At 37.5% G+C, this 21,812-nt stretch overlaps 2 protein-coding genes across 4 annotated transcripts; both read left to right on the forward strand.

Annotated features, from left to right (window-relative positions):
* The first annotated feature begins 2,807 nt into the window (after positions 1-2,807).
* Positions 2,808-8,088, forward strand: LOC131309850 (amino acid permease 3-like). 2 transcript variants are annotated; one of them, XM_058336512.1, is made up of 7 exons: positions 2,808-2,961; positions 5,277-5,403; positions 6,051-6,284; positions 6,385-6,478; positions 6,561-6,775; positions 6,884-7,023; positions 7,260-8,088. In XM_058336512.1, exons 2-7 carry the CDS (start codon positions 5,277-5,279, stop codon positions 7,911-7,913), a joined length of 1,464 nt encoding a protein of 487 aa, XP_058192495.1. In that variant the 5' UTR covers positions 2,808-2,961; the 3' UTR covers positions 7,914-8,088. The 2 variants fall into 2 exon arrangements, with proteins under 2 accessions (XP_058192495.1, XP_058192496.1); XM_058336513.1 differs by having other exon boundaries at positions 2,808-2,942.
* A 4,058-nt stretch (positions 8,089-12,146) lies between these two features.
* On the forward strand, positions 12,147-21,604 carry LOC131309852 (probable plastidic glucose transporter 2). Of its 2 annotated transcripts, XM_058336516.1 has the most exons (15): positions 12,147-12,442; positions 13,523-13,648; positions 14,516-14,627; positions 14,745-14,812; positions 14,904-15,036; positions 17,042-17,141; positions 17,253-17,365; positions 17,502-17,595; positions 18,231-18,384; positions 18,502-18,645; positions 18,724-18,797; positions 19,002-19,090; positions 19,447-19,561; positions 20,092-20,276; positions 21,363-21,604. In XM_058336516.1, the coding sequence occupies exons 2-14, from the start codon at positions 13,555-13,557 to the stop codon at positions 20,272-20,274; spliced, it is 1,473 nt and encodes a 490-aa protein (XP_058192499.1). In that variant the 5' UTR covers positions 12,147-12,442; positions 13,523-13,554; the 3' UTR covers positions 20,275-20,276; positions 21,363-21,604. The 2 variants fall into 2 exon arrangements, with proteins under 2 accessions (XP_058192499.1, XP_058192500.1); XM_058336517.1 differs by lacking the exons at positions 12,147-12,442; positions 13,523-13,648 and adding an exon at positions 13,673-13,784.
* Positions 21,605-21,812: the final 208 nt, after the last annotated feature.

Below are 21,812 nucleotides of genomic sequence, written 5' to 3' on the forward strand. Positions count from 1 at the left end.
CACAATATGTATATGTATAAATAAAAGTATCCATGATACTTACAAAATTGCATTTGAAATTAATACTTAACATATTTATCTGGTTATAAAGGAATGTCATTACAATCACCTAAGTTGGTTTAAATAAAAATCAACAAACTATTTACAGGGGAAAAAAAATTACAGCATGAATGCACAACACATATGAAATAGTGTATTTTTTGTGAAATAGTGCATTTTTATGTAGATGTTCTGAAAATATAATTGTGATGATCCAACTTTGAGATATTTTAAATACAACGTACATCAGTAACTTAAGATATTTTTAACTTTATCTTCTGTTGAGTTTTTCACTATTATGAAAAAAATCATCGATACCTACACTTCAAGATATCTTTCATTGCTAATTAGAATAAGAAAAGTGACAAATACGAGGTTTCTTCACCAATTCAATGCGATTGGTGATGAAAACTATTTGTTCCCTTTTAACACTTTTTATTTTAATAAATTTCATAATGGTATAGTTTATTATGTCATACCGTCGTGATATTACAAAATACATAGGAATATAATTAATAATAACTTATATATATAAAAAAAATGAATCCTAAAAAAGGTGACGAAATATTTTCTTATCAAAAAGTTACATTTGGCGAGGAAAAATATTTTCTCGCAAAAAGGTTACATTTGGCGAGGAAAACAGATTTTCCTCGCCAAATGTAACCTAATAATTTCCTCGCTAAATGTAACTTTTTGGCGAGGAAATGAAATTTCCTCGCTAAATGTAACTTTTTAGCGACGAAATTGGATTTCCTCGCAGATTGTGTACTTTTAGCCACGAAATTGAATTTCCTCGCCATATTTCCTCGCAATAGGCCTTTCGTGTTGTAGTGATAATTATACAAATCAATTTTTATACAAGTGTCAACCTAACATAATAACATGTTTTTATGCAGTCCACATTTCAGCACAATTTAATCTAGCACCATACAATCATGGATCAGTAAAGAATAACTTAATAGTATCAACACAACTCATGAATGATCACTAATAAACTTTAAGAACTTAAAAACATAACTAGTCATGACGAACATTTCAAACCCGATATCGGAGATATATTAGGCGTGAGGTCCATGGGTTGCGGCTGCGACATCGAGTATGGGTTTTGACTGTTTTTCTTAAAAAATATGTTTTGTCATTTGGGCTCCTGTACAAATAATATAATACATAAAAATTTCATAATATACTTACAGTTAAAGGGTAATAAGAAATTTACCTTTTCTTGGAGTTCTTGCTAAGACAGATGAAAATGATGGGTTCGGAAGCGGGGGCTTGGTGGCGGCAATGGTAGTACTTTTCTTCCTTCTCCTTCTTTTTCTAGCATATCCTCTTTCTCACAGTCTCACTCTTGGCAAGGAACAAAAGAGAAGAAGAAAAGGAAATAAGGCCATGGTTTAATGCCCCTCTCTCTCTCACTGTGCCGAAATATGAGGAAGAGATAATTTTTGATATCAAAGAGGTTAGGATTTGCATAAGGGATATTAACCCATGGGAAATTATGTGTTGTCTACATTTGAGAGAATTTAAGAGGAAAATGGGGGATTGTACTCAGCCGAAATATAAAAAATGGAAAGGGGTTGGGAAAAAGAAAAATGCTCTGGTGCAACACGCGCACACACTCGGACAATTACTCGTCGAACAAGCATGCACACAGATGATAACGGAAAAAAATATTTCGTGTGACGACATAAATAATTTTTTGCATTAAATAACTAACAAGCATAAATAATATTTTTGTTTTGATAATAATATTTATACTTATTAAAAATACGGGGTCTTTACACCATATGAGCGGCGGACGGCGACGGAATGGAATTCAAGATGAGCGACGGACTGGATGGCGTGAGCGCGGCGTGAGACCGGCGACAGAATGAAATCCAGGATGAGCGACGGACTGGATGGCGTGAGCGCGGCGTGAAACCGGCGACGGAATGAAATCCAGGATGAGCGACGGACTGGATGGCGTGAGGCCAAAGGACTAAGCGTCGGGATGAGTTGGAGAAGTTGACGGAGAGGGTGGCGATTCAAATCCGAGAGAGAGGAGTGAGGGTTTTCAACCCTTTCCAGAATGAATATTTGGAAGTTTTGAAACAGATATACATGGAAAGCATAAGATTAGGATTGATTAGACGTGTATATCCATTAATTACGCACGGGACCTCCGAGGCTAGTTTTCAGTTCCAAAAGAGAGACGCTACATATACTACACCAAACCACTACATCATCCACTACATTTTTTGTGGAGCCTATTTAGGATTTCACAAAAATATAAAAAAAATTTAAAATAATGTTTTATGAGGCCTTGTAAAAAATCAACTCTAATGAATATCGGTAAATATTATTTTTAGGTTCGTATGTTCGAAACTGCGCAGTTGAGCATTTTCGCTCCTACAAATCTAGAAATAATACTTATCGATACCCGTTAGAGCTGGTTTTTTACTGGGCCCCCTAAAATATTATTTTAAAATTTATGAATATTTTTGTGTATTTTTTATGGGACCCGAAATGAGCCCCATAAAAAATGTAATCGATGGTGTAGTGGTTTAGTGTAGCGTACCTAGACTTATTAGTTCCAAAAATCAGGGCCATATATAGTATCTTGAAAAACAAAGAAATACAATTAATATAGTGCAAAAAGGGTAAACTTGGGTTTATAAAAATTGGAGGATGGAAACACAATCCTAAAATGTGGATGGAATGAAAACATAACTCGTACTAAATTGGAGGATGAATATTTAACTACCCCATTATCGTCACTTTTCATTCTAGGCCGTTTTTATAAAACCCTAAACACAACTCAACAAGGGATTCTCACCTTAGCAAGCTGTTACTTCTCCCGCCTCTCTCTCTCTCTGGGGAAATTCCAACGCCCAAAATCGAGCACGAAGGCAGGAAGCATACCAGTACGTGATTGGAAATTTGGTACTCTGTACCCTTCTCTCTCTCTCTCTCTCATGCTCAAGAACAAAGTCTCCATTCTTGTTTTTTTTTTTTTCTTCCCTATCAGTCAATCATAATAAGGCTTTCTGGTGCCTGAGTCATGCAATATATATGATCGAAATATGTTCTTTCTTCTATTCGAGCTTTAAGTTTTGGTTTTCTCGACATGGTTTGGATACCGTTATAATTAAATCAAACGATTCAAAAATATGATATGATTTCTTCTCAATAAAGAAATCGTATGATACAATTTTTATTGGACAAGTGGATCGTAAACGAGTTTTTTTTTTTGCCATTCGTTAATTCCTAATCTAATCTATCTTAAGTGATTTGAGGAGGGAGATGGGTGCTTACGGGAATCAAACCCTATCCATATGCCAAATACACTTTACTCCACTTGTGTAAACGAGCCTTAATCGAGTCGATTTTTGAGTAGCTGAATTTTTTTTATGCATAATGGGCCGGAAAAATCTCCTATATACACCACTTTTTTGGGTCCACCATACGCCCTTTACGAATTTGTGTAGCTCCTTTTATGAATTTTTGTGGACTGATATTGAGATTTGTGGTAGTTTATTTTTAAGAATTCTTGTGTAACAACCCGCTCCATCTTTGTATAATATTGTCATAGACTTTCCAGTTGGGTCACCCATCCTTGGATTGCTCCAGGATGAGCACGCTTAACTGTGAAGTTCCTATGCTCCTATGCGCTTTGGCCCGCCCTCACGGCTTTAAAAGGCCTTGTACAAGTAGAAGGGATCTTTTCTTATAAACCATGACTTACCCCCTTCCGTCCGGACGCTTCCTGCAGTACCGCCGGCCACCGGAAAGCGGGGTGTCACATCTTGTGTCTCCTTTTATGAATTTTTGTGGTTGTATAATGAGATTTTGTAGTCAAATTCGAACTTTTTACGAATTTTTGTGGTATTGTTTATGAATTTTGTGATAAAAAAAGACAGCTTAAGGTCATGTAGTTTTGTAGTGTTATTTACAAATTTTTTATGGGTTAAAACTAGAGGTGGCAAACAGGCGGGTCTGGGCGGATTGAAACGGGTCGTAGGTCAAATATGGGTCAAAAAAATAAACATGTTGAAACGGATCGGGTCGAAAATGGGTCAAGTCAAACCCAAACTCGCCTGACCCGACCCGTTTTCCTTCCCCCGTGCTTTTTCCCTTCTCTTCTCTTCCCCCAAGTAAAATTTTATAATTAAAACTCAATTTTTTTTTGAATAAAAATGAAGCAATTAGAGGCGAAAAAAACTTTAAAAAATCAGGATTTTACTCTTTTTTTTCATTTCCAAACAGTAACGTAACTTCGACGAAATGTAGTAAAGCCTATTTTGGCCTAATAAGCCAAATGACATTTTTTTTGTTCTTATTCAAATTTTTTCGTATTCATTAATTTATTGTTAATTTTTTTTGTGAATTATTGTTTCGTTATGATAGGAGAAATCTAAAAAATAAAATATTAAGATCGAAACCCAATTTTTTTGAATAAAGACCAAAATAAGCCAAATGCGTAGCTTTGTGCGGCAAGTACATACGCGGCTTTGTCCTTGTTTTAGTTGGTCCACCTGCCAGTGAACGACTTTATTAGTTGCCCAAAAACAGACAAACATAAGCCAAAAAGACAGAATTTTTAGGCCAAATAAAAAAATACTCCGTGTGAAACATAGTTCCATAATTTTTTGAATAAAAACGAAGTCCCATAAGTTTGGCTAGTATAAGTGTGGACCCCATTTTCTAAGAAAATTTGAAAATTCCTTGCCTGGGAGTAATAAAAGAACGAGAGGGAGTCAGGGAGAGCACGGGAAATGCCTTTCCTTTCCGTTCGTGGGCCGTACTACGTGAAAAGCCTACATACAGTATATATTCTTGTTAGGTCTTAGTTTCCGTTTATATTGAACTCATTTTTAACCCACCTAAGTCCATGTGAATATAGGTTAATATGGGTTAAATCCATATCAATCCATTATGTAATATGGGTGAATTGTGTTGAGTTATAAGTGGATGGATTGGACGGATCAAAAAAATATGAGTTAGAATTGCCACCTCTAGTTAAAACCAAACCCAAGTACATGCTCACCTTGGACGTATAGAATATTCCTACTTACCTAATTAAAGAACTAAAAAAACATCCAACCTACCTAAAGACCTGACAGCTTCCTTAATTCTTAATTCTGCCTGGTGCATGGGTATTGACTAATTAATTCCTTACAGTACATAATACGGGCATTTGTATCTCGTCCTAATTGGTGTTGTGTTGTGTTTGTTGTTGGTCTTTTTTCAATACAAAGATGGGGGTTGAAAGTGGTGAAGGTGCTGCTGCCGTAAAGGAGAAATACCAACAATCCCTAGGCATATCCTCGGATGCTGGAAACACCTCCAAACGCTTCGACGACGATGGCCGCTCCAAAAGAACCGGTAATGTCACCCTCCCTCCCCCTATCTTGATTAGGATCTGGCTTCTTAGGCGTCCAACGGTGAATTTCAAACTCGGCCCTTCATCTCAACAATTAATGTTGACAATCAATAGTCCAAATTGCATAAGTATCATTTCAGCAAATTTGGACCATCGAAAGGGGAATGCTAGGTACAAAGAAAATAAACGGTTGAAATTACGTGTCTCTGCAATCCAACAGCCGTAGACAAAGAAACTTATTTTTACTTTAGTTGCAACTAGAAGGTGGGCACACATTACTTGTGTGCACAACAATACTAGAATAGACTATTAAATTCTACTTCAAGTTTTTTTTTTTTTTTTTGCACTATACATATGACAATTACTGTATTTCGCATAATAAGTAATAACAGATGAACTTATGTATTAATAACATAATAGTTTCATAATTGTTTGATTACTAATAGGGGCTAAAGACACCACTAAACGGGTCATCTTTATATATAATTTTTAGAAGGATTAAGTTACATTGCGAATTGAGAAAAAAAAGAGATGTAAATTCTATTATTACAATTATAGCTGAACGTGCAATTTTCATAAAAATTCAGAGGGGAACTTAGAACCTTCGTTTGCTACTAGTAATGTGGTTTTCCCTCATTCTGTGAGTTAGGGAGTGTTTGGACTACAAGTGCCCACATAATAACAGCAGTGATAGGATCTGGGGTTCTTTCCTTACCCTGGGCCATTGCTCAGCTGGGATGGATAGCTGGTCCAACAGTGATGCTCCTCTTCTCTTTTGTGACTCTCTACACTGCTTCTCTCCTCGCCGACTGTTACCGCTCCGGTGACCCAGTCACCGGCAAGAGAAACTATACTTACATGGAAGCTGTGGAATCTAATCTTGGTATGAAACTTTCAAATCCTTAATTTGCCCATCCATTTCAGACAAAATCCAAGTTTGGTGTATTTTAATCAGTTGAAAAGCATTACAGTATTTTAAACAGGTGGGCTTAAGGTCAAGATGTGTGGTCTAATTCAGTATTTAAATCTATTTGGAAGTGCAATTGGATACACCATTGCAGCATCTATTAGCATGATGTAAGTAAACAATCATTTTTCTTTTTCTTGGTTATTGTTTTGCGATTTCGGATTAAATGGTTTACATTCTGTTGATACACAGGGCAATCAAACGGACTAATTGTTTCCATGAGAGTGGTGGGAAAAATCCATGCCATATATCAAGCAACCCATACATGATTTTGTTTGGCATCACTGAAATAATATTTTCCCAGATACCAAATTTTGATCAGATATGGTGGCTCTCAATTATTGCCGCGGTCATGTCTTTTACCTACTCATCGATTGGTCTCGCCCTTGTAATTGCCAAAGTTGCAGGTTGTTATTGCTCTAAAACTTTGAAGGATGAAGAAGTCCATCATTTTTTTACTTAACAAAATTGACCTTGTATGAAAGCTGACTCATTCACTTTCACGGGTTTTTCAGCTAATGGGACTATTAGTGGTAGTCTTACTGGTGCAAGAATTGGAACTGTGACTCAAGCCCAAAAGATATGGGGGAGCTTCCAAGCTCTTGGTGACGTAGCTTTCGCCTATGCTTACTCTCTGATTCTTATCGAAATCCAGGTACATTCTGACCCATTCAGTTCACCAAGGCTGTGTTTGGATCTTAGATTTTATACAGGGATTTACCAAGTGGAAGAAAATAATGTCGCAACTAAAAGGATGATGTTGTGGTCTTCACGTAATTGTCTTATTTCCTTTGCCTCTACGATCCAAACTGATCAATTTTCTTTGAGGGTCTTCGCTAGCCTGAAAGACGAATTTTGAGTTAAAACTGATTTATTTTCTTTGTATATCAGGACACAATCAAATCCCCACCGTCAGAAGCAAAAACAATGAAGAAGGCAACCTCATTAAGTGTTGGTGTGACCACAGCTTTCTACATGCTTTGTGGATGCATGGGATATGCAGCATTTGGGGACCAATCACCTGGAAACCTCCTCACTGGTTTTGGGAATTTTAACCCATTTTGGCTGCTTGATATTGCCAATGCTGCAATTGTGATCCACCTTGTTGGGGCATACCAAGTTTACGCCCAGCCACTTTTTGCATTTGTTGAGAAATGGGCAGCAGAGAAATGGCCCGGCAATGAATTCATCATCAAGGAAATCAAAATCCCAATCCCAGGTTTTCGCCCGTATAACCTAAACCTCTTCCGTTTGTTATGGAGGACGGTTTTTGTTATAGTCAGCACTGTAATATCTATGGTTCTCCCTTTCTTCAACGATGTGGTGGGATTTCTTGGGGCGATTGGGTTTTGGCCGATAACAGTGTATATTCCAGTCGAGATGTACATTGCACAGAAGAAGATAGCAAAGTGGAGTAGCAGATGGATATGCCTCCAATTGCTTAGCATTGTTTGTCTTATAATTTCTAGTGCAGCTGTTGCTGGTTCTATTGCCGGTATTGTTCTTGATCTCAAGATTTACAAGCCATTCCAAACAAGTTTCTAGACCTGTAGTGTTTTTGTTTGTTTTTTTTCCCTTGAAATTGATTTAGAGAAGGAAGTAGTTAACAAGTTTCTATATTGTTTTTTTCGGTTAAGGGTTTTGGATTTTAGATTCTAATAATTATCCTATTCTTTGTTCACTCATTATCTCTATTTTCAATCATTAATCATCTTTTTCTTTATCTTCAATCATTGCTCCTTTTTCTAATCATTACTTTATATTTCTCTCTACACTCATTACCTACAAATCCAAATCTAAAATTCTAAAATGGACAGGGTGGGTAGTTCAAGATCAATGTTTTCTAGGCCGAGGTGCATGTAAGCCAGCCTGGACAATTGAATTATCAAAAAGAAAGGAGTTCCAGATGAATGTTTCATTCAAAACCTCAAGTAGTTGGTTATGTGGTGTTCTTTTCTTATTTACTTGTAAACAAATTAGGGCAAAGTCTACTTTGACCTCCTGTGATTTGGGCTATGTGCGATACACCTCTAATAGTTTAAAAGCGTGCACATAACATTCTGTGATTTGTAAAATGTGCAAACACGTTCTCTACCATCATGTTTTCCATCCATAGTATTAAAAGACTTTTTTGTCCTCGTCTTTCACCCCTCTCTCTCTCCTCTGTTCCGATTCTCTCTCTCTCTTCCTCCCTACCACCGACAGAAGCTGTAGTAGACTCCATTTTTCAAAAATTTTGAAATATTGCGCAATTTAATGAAGGGCGGTTGTCAGAGAAAGGCTATGCATCATAGGCTGGAGGGAGTTAGGTTCAGTTGTGGTTGATGGAGGATGTGGCGGAGTGGGAGGGAGAAGGGAGGGCGACGGTGGTAACGCCAATTTGAAGGATTAAAGGAAAGGATAAAGAAAAAGACGAAAGGGTATTTTTTTCTTATATTTTTTTTTCCAAAATTCAAAATTATGTTAATATGAATGAAAAATATGACAGGGGACGTGTCTGCACATTTCACAAATCACAGGATGTTATGTGCACACTTTTGAACCACAAGGGACGTATTTGCACATGACCCAAATTACATGGGTTAAAATGGACTTTGCCCAATAAATTACCTGTGCCAAATAATATTATTATTATTATTTATTTATTTTTATTTTTATGGTTTTCCCAAGAGATTCTTGGGACAATTCAAAAAATCAGGAGTTCTTGAAGGGCAGTTATCAAGAACCAATTTGAGATAGAGTAAGTCTACAGTTACCGATAGGGAAATTCCGATCGGAATTTCGATGCTCTGTCGGGCATGCTCCGGCCACCGGACGGCCTATTCGATCCGTCCAATAATTCTAAAAAAAAAAAAACCGAGTGGGCCATTGCGAGAATAAACGGCATCCGACTTGTGTAAGTGGCCGATTCAAGCACTCCATTTTTGTGTTTGGATCGGCCAAAAACGGGGTGTTTGGATCGGCTAAAAAAGGAGTGCTTGGATCGGCTACTTACACACATCGGATGCCATTTATTTTCGCGCCGGCCCACTTGGTTTTTTTTTATAGAATTATTGGACGGATCGGATCGGCCATCCGGTGGCCGGAGAGTGCCCGGCGATGCGTCGGGATTCCAATCGGGATTTCCCGATCGGTAACTGTAGACTTTCTGAGAAAGAAAGTGTTCGGGCTCTGACAAGCTGGCGCCCAAGGCAATTAGAAACAGTGGTGAATGGTGCATGGAACAGAACCTCTAGTGTGGGGATAGCAGCCTGGGTGTGGGTGATCAGTCTCAAGTGATGGTCCACATCATGGAAAAACAGGCAACTCTTCAAAAGCTGTTCGTTGCGGTATAGCCTACTCCATAGTCCAGAAGTTGAACGAGCTGAGTAGAAATTTGAATTGCAGATAAATTTTTGTTGTTTGCATCATATGACCGTGACAGAGTGAAATGCTAAAGAATTGTTGATGTAGACTATACAATATTGTCACTAAAGAATTGTTGATGTAGACTATACAATATTGTCTAAACTTGTGTATTTAGTTTTGAATAGAAAAGATATTAATTCAGATCTTAGAAATTTCAAACTTGCATGAATGATGTGAAAGAGATTGATGTAGCATGATTTCCTCTATAATGTTGCAAAGAAGATAGATTTTGATTCCTCAACAAAGATTGATACTGAGATCCCGTTTCAGAAACCTTTTTAGAAAGAAGCAGTTTATTTTATAGTTTCAAATTCAAAAATAAAGTAAATAAAAAATAATTTTTTAATTTTTTTTACATTGTATAAAAGATCTCATCGAGATCTTCCAAACAAGATCCATATTGCATATTTTTAAATTTCAATAAACTCATAATTTTTGAGCTTGAAATTACCTTCTTAAAAAATAAGAATTTTTTTTGGATTCCGGAACGGAGCCTGATAGGGTTGTCATAATAAAACATTAAAACAAGAAGGAAAAAAGGATAGGGAACTCTGCGTTTGCATTAAATTTTACGAATAGTAGGCTTTAAGATTTTAGTGTGTAACAATTAATTTCTATATTTGCTCCAAAATTCTTATTAGCATATTTTTTAAATTCTAGAGATTCAAGAAGATGACAAAAGGGCTTCAAAATCTAAGAAAATGTAAATTTGTGACGCTTTTGAAACCAGGTATTTTGATAAAAGAAAAAAGGCTTAAAAATCTGAGAAAAACTAAATTTGTAATGCTTTGAGACAAGTCCAAATTTTCTCTGCATTTGTTTGTATTTGGCTTAGAAATTGGTCAAACCAACAATTAAGAAAAAATTAAAAATAAAGAACACAAGACAGAGAACTTTTTTTTTTTTTTTTTTCCCATCAACGGCAAGTTCATTTCATATCAAAAGCCCGAAGATTACAAAGATTTCATCGCAATATACAGGAATGAACTAAAACTACCAAAATCTAGACACGGAACACATCCACTAGGACGCTCCAAGGCACGTACTGCGGAGGCAAACCACACACAAATGCATGGCAATAGAGCTTATGTGGTTCTTCAACTATGTAATTAAATACATACACAACTCATACCAAATTTTATTATTTAACATATGAAAAATGGGGTACACTTACATCGGCTGGTTTTTTTTTTTTTTAATCAGATACATTGATCGGTTGCGAATAATAATATTTACTACTATAAAATAAGGTTTACATCGTTAACTACAGCAATACCCTTGTCTAGGTTTCAAACAACCTCAAATGTTTAGCGAAGCGCAATTACACTGAATCAGACTTTACAAACTCAACAATATTTTGATAAAAAGTTGGGTATTTGGAAAGTTGATCTTTGATTCTTTCAAACAAGGATTTTTGCTTTTCTGTTTGTTAACAATAATTTAACAACTACTTAATTATTTTCACGGTTATCCAAAAAATGCCCCATCAAACCGGAGACGTTGAAGAACCCGTCAGGCACCAGATAATTACCTCCCATAACCAAATCAAACAAAGCTTTATGTCCTAATCACTTAGAGTCAGCTACATGAATCCATTTTCTCCAGATAATTACCTCCTCGGGAAAAATTATTTGGTGTTTTTTGGTTATCACCACATGATGCTTCAAAATTGTTATCAACCGTACATTTTTTGACCCAAAACTAGGTGTATAGACTCATTAAAATGTGTCGGGAAGGAGGAAAAATTATTCAATGGTAGATGGATCCCCCGATTTCACTCCTCATGGGAATTTGTGGCAAAGAAGGAAAAAATATTCAATGATAGGTGGATGCCCTAATCTTCATCCTCCCACATATTACTATAGAGTCCATCAAATTATACGAATCTCACACAAATGCATGGTGAAGAGAGAGTCGGGGCATCCACATACCATGCCTCAGGAGCATGAATGTGGGCACAGAATAATCACTCGTGAAGGGTGTCGGGGGAGGACTGAGGTCCAGTCTAGTTTTTTAGTTGTCCGGTTTTTGGGAAAAGAAAAAAAAATTAAATGCAATGGTTTTTATAACACCCTTTCACAGGAATGTAGAATCATGTATGTGTGAGTTCCATTCCGTATGATAGAGACATTACAAATAACCGTTGAATTAAAAATTTTCTTTTTAGTTTTGGGCCTTTGTGGGTCCCTCACAAGCCCACATTACCGATAAATATTGTTCATTTTGTAAATTTCATCGAGCATGTCTTCTGTTCAAAAAATTAGCTTCACCGAACATGAATAAATACATAAACGAAACAGAGGGGTGCTGGGGGTAAAAGTAATTTCTCCGCGTACAGGTGTTCGGTATCCTAGCTCTGTAGGCCTTTTTTGCTTCTTCCGCAAACAAAGAGTAATGAATGTGGACAGAGAGTGACAATCAGTCCCCTTCCCCCACGGCGCAAGTTAACACCGGCCCCTCCACTTCCTCTTCTCCCTCTCCTAGGAAACGTTATCATCGAGATTTCGCTCCATTTCCGTTTCCTTCAGTCGGACTCATCAATCACTTTCCGCCCCCGGCGCATGTTAGCCTCTTATCACCACCGACTCTCTAATCCTCTGCTTATACCCCCTGCCATCTCCTGGATGAATTCCGACTGCATTTCAGCACCAGAAGTCTCGCATTTGGTAATGAGCCTCTCTCTCTCTCTATATATATATATATGCATTGGATCCGAAACCATCTCACTTTTGCTGTTTTCCAACGCTCTGTTCTTAGCTCCATTTGTTGTGTAAAACGAATCTACGTATAGATATACGTACATTTACACACGTATTATATGTGCAATCCCTCATATGTGTAGTTGTTGTACATTAAGTAGTCGCCTCTACAGAGTTTTAAACTCACTCTGTATCTGATCAGAACGTACCATACCTCAAAAATATGTAAAATATCTCCACATGTGTGTGCTGAGTGCATATCTGTTTGTGTGTGTGTACTAGACGCCTGGGCTGGTGGGCTGGGCACAGCCGATGCGTGTGCAAATCGTGTTATGCAAAAGATGGAAAGAAGAAAATGTTGAGTTGAGATTAATCTGCAATGAAATCTGGGAGAAAAGACGGGAGAAGAAATTTGGAGTGGCCGTTCCTTTTTCTTCCTTCTTGACAGTTTTTTGGGCAGTTAAAGGGGTAGTTTGGGAAAAAAAAGTGTAAGCCAGCCTCAAAACTGAACTTCGCACCACAAAAGGTGTTCCTTTATAATAGTAAGAGATATACACACACTTTGAATCGGACAGCAACGTGTTCGTAAGTTGTGTTTATGCCTTTATGCTGTTGAACAGCTAATTTTGAGTAATTACCTGTGAAGACGAGAATTACACAGTTAAGTTATTTGAATAGAGTAAGAATATAAGATACCTATAATTTGCCAGGAATTTAACTGTAATTGTTTCCGGAAGTATCTCCTCTTTATAAATGTGTAATTGTATAAATAAGATCGAACAGAAAATTGTTTTTCAGCAGTAGTGTTTATGGTGATGAACTGCTGAATTTAACTAATTACTTGATGTGCTGAGAGAAATATACTGCACCTTAGTTGGAATATACTGTTCCTTATTTGTATGCAATTGCAACTCCGACGCAAAAATCTAACTTTATTTTGTGAGTCATAAATGTGATTGTTTTTGTTACTTGCTTATTGACTCGCATGGCAATTGAGAAATCAGGAATACTGAACCTCTTGGATAACTGGTTACTTTGGTGTGGCAGGGTTAGTTGCAGAATATTTGTCATATTTCGGAATGCGAGGGCGAGATGTTTATTCTACATACAAGCGTTTGTTGTCGAGAGACCATATTAATGCCCAGGAGGGCCACGACAGAGAAGACGGATTAGGTATTTGTAATTGCTATGAGATTGTTGCTGGATCTTGGTGTTCTGAGTTTGTCATGATTCATGTAGTGAGGGCTTTAATCAGGGACAGAGGCAAGGCATAGGGTGGGGGTGCCCAGGTTTTGAAGAATTGCGCTTGGTACCACATATAAATAGAAACTTCCCCAAATAATCTCACATAATTTACGTAATTGGCGCCCCCATAATTTATAGATCTTGAAGCCTTAATTCAATAGATTTTCATTTTGTTTTATCGTGGTTCATAGGTCATATTGCTTTTATCCAATAGTCTTGCATAATGTAATTAAGAGTTGTATAGCTATTGGAGATTTTAATGTCTAAAAAATTACAATGGGCCTCCAATAAAAGTATATAAATTAAAATTATGAATGTACCTGTATATCAACATTATTTTCCTACTGAAATTACAGAGTCATTTTGCCGAGTTCCTTTGACATGAGCTTAACCCCGTAATTTTGTCAAATCTGGATAGGAATGTGGCATTCAGTAATTTCAGTTTTCAAGGGTAATTTACGAATGAAGTTTACACAACTTTTTTTAGCTTATGTTCTTTTCTTATATCACCAACTAACTGATTCCTGAGATAGTCCTTTTTGAACTTCCTTTATGAGATCTGCTTAAGAAAATTAATTTCTACATTCATGTTAAATAGGCAACACTGCACAATGATTTTACACTTCAATAAAACAAAGTAGTGGCAGTTCGGGAAGGAACAAAGTTATACCACAAGTAACCAAAATTAGAATTCCATGAGCCAGAAGAAATATAAGAACACATTCATCATCTTTTATTGATGTGGCATGAGTTTTCTGTCTGAGGGCTTAAGCTCATTCCTCATATGGGCTACAGGCAGGTTGCAGAATGGGATTGGGAAAGAATCGACAAACCCTTCATGGAAGCATTCTCTACCACATGTACTTGTTGCAGCCCTTTCATCGTTCTTATTTGGTTACCATCTTGGGTGTGTCCGAATACTCTAGAACTCACCACTTTTCGTTGTTTCCTCTTTACTTTAGACTGTTGATAGGAGAGAATTTGAATTACAAAAAAACTTCTTGTTTGGTTTTGGTTTATATAGGGTGGTTAATGATACACTAGAAAGCATATCCATGGACTTGGGCTTCAGTGGGAGTACTATTGCTGAAGGTATTTGTAAATGTTGTAAATCTCTTTCTAGTATATGTTTCTGGTGCTCATGATAGAATTTCCACTGAATGAGGTCTTCTGTCAAATGAAGGTTTGGTTGTGAGTACATGTTTAGGCGGTGCCTTTGTTGGATCTCTGTTCAGCGGTTGGATTGCTGATGGGGTTGGCCGTCGAAGGGCATTCCAATTGTGTGTTTTACCTATGATAACTGGGGCCTCAATGAGGTAATTACATACTTACATTGTGATACACCTTTCTCTATGTCAATGTTATGAGCTTCATTTTGTCTCAGTCGTCATTTTCATTTTGTTATGGTGTGGGGTTGGGTGATTTCACTGACAGTGGTCGCTGTTGGGAGATGAATTACAATTTTGCCCCCACTTAGTGATTTTATTTCACTTGAGTATGGTTTTAGTGTGTTATCCTACTTCAATATGGCTTCTGTTCATTGTTTCGGTGGTGGTTGTTATTTTATATCTTCTTCGAATAATTAGTATCATTGTTGTTGTTTTTTTGCTTTTCAATACACTCGACTTCTATTCTGTAGGTCTTTTGTTTACATTATGCACATAGATTGTATTGGAATGAATGCATTTGGCCTGTGAATTGCTATTCTATCATAGTCCTGAAACCAATAAAAGCAATGGAAACCTTAAGATGTATTTTAAATGATCGACAACGGCAACCTTGTGATTAACTCACCGATCACAAAAGAGACCTTGTGATTAACTCCTCACCCTGGGCCCAAGTTTAGTCGGTAAGAAATTTCCTTGCTGTTCTGCACGTTCCATGTGAAAGATGGACAGTGGAGGTATGCTTGGTGCGTGTAGGATCCATTGAGAGCTTATTTTGGTTGGGAACTATATTATTATACATAGGCATTTTCTTTTTTTTCGTGAAGGCAAGGCAAACCCCTCTCCAATCGTAAGAAGGGGAACTGAAGCGGATAGTGGTCTATGCTTTGCCTTGCAGAGCTTGATCCTAGTCCTGTTCTAAAGCAAAATTCTATCACCATCCCACCTGTATGGATTGGATTACTTATTAGGGGCCTATGGGGGCAGCATGGCTTGGGATGTGGAGTAAGCTTTCCAATTGCTGGTATAGTTATTTTGTTGCGGAACATACACGTGATCTTCTGGTCCCTAGATGTTGACTGTATAGCTTTTGCTTTGTTCTATCCACTTAATCAGCTGCATTTTAATGGCTTACTAATGTTTGTAGTATATAGGTATGTTTGTAGTATTAGGTGTGTTGCATTCTGATCTGTTGTAGGTTTAGCTGGGAAGTGACCTAGAAACTCTTGCTGAACTTTCACGTACTTTCTTGAACTAATTAGTTCGGGGGTTGGCTAAGGAGGTATTATGGAAACTCATATTTTAGCTTAAGATTGCGATGATCTTGATACAAAACCTCATGGTAGATTTTAAACCCAAAGATTGTTACATTAATGAAACAGCTAAACTTTTGTTTAACCTTATATGTTGTCATGCTTGGTTTTTTGCTATGCAATGTGTAGGAGCTTAACGTCAAATCATCTTCCTATCTGACTCAAGATCCAGGATAAATGGCTGTGCCATGCATGGTTGGGATATAGATACTTGTCAATTTACAAAGAACAAGCAAAACTTTAACACCCTGTCCACATAGGAATCTCCAGGGGTGATCTTGGGTATATAAGGAGTGGGCTATTACTTTGGGAGAGTTCCCATGGTGGTTATGTTGTTAGTTTGATATATTGTTGGGTTCATTCCTAACAACTTCAGCTTTGGGGACAATCAATGACAAAACATGGAATCAGAGCTCAAATTGGGAGACTTGTTGGGTTCTGGTCTCTCAGTATGCATTTGTTTCCCATTTGCATTCTGCTTCCCCCTTCTTATTCCATTTGGATTTATCTATAGATATTTGCATTGCACATCAGGGAAGTTCTTTGATTAGCTTGATATACCCAGTTGGGTCCTTTTCATAACACCTTCAGCTTTTGGTAGGTCAAAGTTCAGCATATAAAGTAGAGAAATGATGGTTGTAAAAATGTTATATATATACACACGCTGCACACTGTGCTCTATGCTCGAGAAATAAGGGATGATACATATGATTAATTAACTCGGAACTACCAACTCTTGCGAGCGACAGGATTTCTGAATTCATGTCAATAGTCCTGCTTCTTTGCTCTTCAAGAATTATTCATGCAACTCACTGAAAGGATATTCAACCATTAACATCCAGTGCCACCGCAAACACAATCGGGTTCATGCTTCTTGGGAGGTTTTTAGTTGGAACTGGAATGGGTCTTGGGCCTCCTGTTGCATCTCTCTACGTAGCAGAGGTAAATGCATGGTGGCTAACTTGTTCCGATCATGTTCGTAAATTTGGTGTTGCTTACTCCCATTTTTTATGTGCTCTTGTTTATCTGTTTATCGTTTGTCTTTGTGACCAGGTCTCACCAGCCTTTGTAAGGGGTACTTATGGGAGCCTCATTCAAATTGCAACATGTCTCGGACTTATGGGGGCGCTATTCATAGGTATCCCGGCCAAGGATATTGTGGGCTGGTAAGAAGCACAGCATAAAACAATAGTGGAACTAAGATAACTTGTTAAGGTCTGCTCAAAGCATGTCGTCCTGTTGGTTATATGGTTGGAGTACATTAGTAACTTGTATCCATACGTCTCTTGATGCTGTGCACAGGTGGAGAGTTTGTTTTTGGGTATCTGTCATTCCTGCTGCAGTACTTGCTGTTTTAATGGAATTCTGTGCAGAGAGTCCTCATTGGCTTTTTAAGGTACGTTTCTTTCATTTGAAACAGGTGTGTGCTTGAATTCGCTTGCTATAATCTGAATTGACAGTTAACGAAATTACAATCAACCTTTCAAAAAGAAAAAATCGAGTACAAATTTGAGTTTGTTTGTCTTTCCTGTGGGGAAACATAATGGGTTTCTCCTGATTTATACCAGTACCTACCATCTGAATTTATTTATTTTGCTGTGATTGTCATGTAAACGGAATGATAGCCGATAGGTGCAATTGTATTATTCTTGATCTGATATGAATTCATGGGGAATGGAGTTTCATTTCAGGGGATTGAAATTTCATGGTCAGTATCTGGGCTTTTTGAGCCACTTATGAGTAGTGTGTTTGGCATGTTATCATTCCTAAGTTAGGTTCGTGTGATGATCAGGTTTGGAGGTAAGCTGTCAGTAGCACTATTCCAAGACAATAATATTATTCTGGCCTCAGCCTGTCTTTTAGCGCTAATTTTACTCCGTGTACTTGCCCACTGATCAGCCTCAAAATGCTGATCAGTGAGCGTGATTCCACTTTGGTGCATTTCTCCTCTCACGTAACTCAAAAGAATTAATTGTTGCTTTTGTCATTATGTCATGTTTTCATTGAGGATTGTTGCTTGGCTTAGCTCAGAGAGGAAGGAGTGCTGAAGCTGAGATTGCATTTGAGAAGCTTCTAGGAGGGTCTCATTTTAAATCTGCAATGGCAGAGATTTCAAAATTAGATAGAGGGGATGAAGCAGAGGCTGTAAAGTTTTCGGAGCTATTCTATGGTCGCCATTTCAGAGGTACAGATGCTTGTCAATTCCATGTTATCATTTGTTCAGTGCTCTATTTCTGGTAGTTCTAAGGTTTTCAACATCCTATTTCTTTCACTAAATAAATCTTAATCACTTCTTCTGCAGTGGTCTTCATTGGGTCTATGCTGTTTGCTTTTCAACAACTATCTGGAATAAACGCTGTATTCTATTTCTCTTCAACTGTCTTTAAAAGTGTAGGAGTACCTTCTGACTTCGCAAACATATGCGTAGGAATTGTAAATTTATCAGGTGGTGTTTATTCTCAAGCAGCTCATGCATTTGGAAATTCTTGGTAACTATATCTAATCAGTATAAGAACTTCTGTAGGGTCAGTTATTGCCATGATTTTGATGGATAAACTAGGAAGGAAGATCCTTCTTTTTGGGAGCTTCTTGGGTATGGTAAGTAGAGTACCTTTTACTACTTCTTCGAAGATTCTTGGACATTTATCAGCTCTTGTTAAATAGATTTTCTTCAGCTGCATAGCTGTGGCACCATTGATCACATTCTTTTTTTTTTTTTTTAACTCCATGCATTCTGCACTTCTCTGAGAGAAATATTTTGACAATTCATCTGACTATTGATTATCTTACTTGATTTTTTAGGCAGTGTCAATGGGTTTTCAAGTGACTGCAGCCAGCTCTATTGTCTCAGGCTCTGTGGCTATGTACCTATCGGTTGGTGGTATACTGCTGTGAGTAGTGAACCACTCTGCAACTTGATAATCATCATAATGTTTTAGCAGCTAAAAATTCTAAATGACTCATAGTTCATGGTTACTGACTCCAAAACGCAACTTCATCTGTTGAGTTTCTGGGGCTGTATTAGAGTCGGTATTAAATTCTTGTTATTGCTGTAGGAAAATGAGAACAAAATGAATATGTGCATGTCTAATCCAAGAACTAAACGTACCATAATCCGTCTTGGAGAAAGTGAAACTACTGTATTCTTGGGTCTCCAAATATTAACTGAAGAGAGGAAAAATGTACAACAGGAACCTTTCTATGTTGTTGTCATGTATTCTTGCTCTTATGTAAGTTGTTTATGCAGGTTTGTCTTTACATTTTCTCTTGGTGCTGGGCCTGTCCCAGGTCTCCTCCTATCAGAAATATTTCCAGGCCGGATCAGGGCAAAAGCCATGGCAGTCTGCATGGCTGTGCATTGGGTAAATCCTGTAGTTTTTTTCTGCAATGTTTAGTCAAAGTTTATTTTTGCTCCCTATCATTTCCCTTCCTGTCCAACTATGAATGGGAAACTACTTGCAACTTCTAAAATGCTTGGTGAACAGTATGTTCTTGGTATTTTCTCCCAACAATAACTTTTCACACTGCAAATCATAAGTTTAAACAAGGCTGTAAAGCTTGTCTGTTAGCTGGTACAATGAGTTGTTGAAACATGAAATTTGGAAATTTGACATTTACGCACTTTCGTGTTTTAAATAAATTGAAAATTTGGATGTAGGTGGTCAAAAGAACAAGTAGGGTTATGTCCTTTGAGTAAAGATGCTGTACTATTCTATACTGGTTGGCCTGTTGTTTTTGTTTGCTGGTATTATTATCAATCTTACATTTGGATGGAGTTTGTTTTGCTTCCCTGCCCTTGCTTAGTTTATTTTTGCTCTCTCTCTCTCTCTCTCTCTCTCTCTCTCTCTCTCTCTCTCTCTCTCTCTCTCATCACAATTTGCCTCTTCACCAGGTGATAAACTTTTTCGTTGGCTTATTATTTTTGCGTTTGCTGGAGCAACTTGGGCCACAAATTCTGTACGCAGCCTTTGCTACCTTTTGCTTGATGGCTGTGGCTTTTGTAAGGAAGAATGTGTTGGAAACTAAAGGCAAATCACTACAGGAAATTGAGATTGCCCTGCTTCCAGCAGCCTAGAGGTATTAAATCTAGTGTTTGCTGTATTAGCTATTACCAATTTCTAGACGAGAACTTTTGGGTTGCTGAGAGTGTGAGCTAACTTCCAGTTTCCTTAAATCAGAACTTTGTTTCACATGCCATGTGGGGAAATAGAACTAATTCAAACCAATCTTTTCAAATACATGAAGATACGCTGCTGTGAGGATAAATATGATATAATCATCCTTCAAAGAAAACAAACAAACAAACCGAATTTGATGCTTTTACTGGAAAACTCAGCAGAACCACAGTTTTCAATTTGGACCCTAGCCCCTAAAACGACGATATTTAACTTACTCTTTTTTCCCTGTTGTAGCTTCAAACTTTTGCACTTCGCGCAAACTTTTGCACACCTAGCAGCAAACTATTGCTCTTGGCCGTTAACTTTTGCTATTGGCTGCAAACTATTGCACCTGGCCGCAAACTTTTGCACATAACCGCGAACTATTGTGTGCCTGGCCACAAACTTTTGCTCTTGGCGCAAACTTTTGCACAACTGGCCACAAGCTTCAAGTTTCAATCCAAGTAATAAAAAAAAGTTTCAACACCAGTTATTGAAAAAAAAAAGTTTTAATCCGTGATTGTTAGCTTGTGCCTTGTTGCATGCTTCACTTTTGCTAGCTTGGTGAGCTTCTGAGAAATGCTGGGCCTTGCAATTACATGTGCCTTAATGCAATTCCTACTTATATTACTGGGGTGTCCAGATACGGATCACGTTACATTAACAAGAGCATAAGATGTTCTAATTTAGGAAAGTATCGCGTATTGCTTCATGAATCCTATGGTTTCTGTGGGTATTGCAAGAACATTTACTTAATTATAAGATACCTTTAGAAATACATATTGGTTTACCTCTAAACTTTTGAATAGTAAAGATGCATATCTTATTGTTTGCGTATTGTAAGATTTATGAGCTTAAAATATGTTCAAGGATACAGATAGTTATATAACAGTTTCTGGATTTTATTTGTCTTCATCTTGGTGCATCCTTGTTGATCTGCCATGCTACATTGGAGTATATGAAGAAACATTGTCGGTGGTGTTAATTTTGGAAACTGTCTGTGCAGTATGTGAGCCCCTTTTTTCAGTTTTCTCGACTACTTCCTGAGCACTTTGACGAGTGCTGCTGAGCTCTACATATATCTTTTCGGAGGATCGCTGCACTGCTGCAGTAATCCGAAGCAAGTTTGTCCAGTGACAACTAAGCTCTTACCCGCTATTTTCCACCTTTCTGTGTTTCATGTATTTGCTATCAGCTGTAATCTATGGAATAAAACTTCAATTATTCTACGAGTTTTTTTGTGTTGTATGATTATTGTGTAGTCAGAGGAACGTCATTTTGTTGATTCTTGAAGGTAAACCAGGAACAGGTAGGAAAAGGTTGTGAAATGCAACACATGTAGATTTAATTGGCTAAATTAGTGGAAAAAGTGTGTTATTTTGATTTGGGATAGTTAGAGCATCTCCAATGCCTAGCCATAGCCATTTTTCGGCCCAGGGAGCCATTTCTCCTGCCG

The sequence above is a fragment of the Rhododendron vialii genome, chromosome 12a (assembly GCF_030253575.1).
Source record: "Rhododendron vialii isolate Sample 1 chromosome 12a, ASM3025357v1".
Lineage (NCBI taxonomy): Eukaryota > Viridiplantae > Streptophyta > Magnoliopsida > Ericales > Ericaceae > Rhododendron > Rhododendron vialii.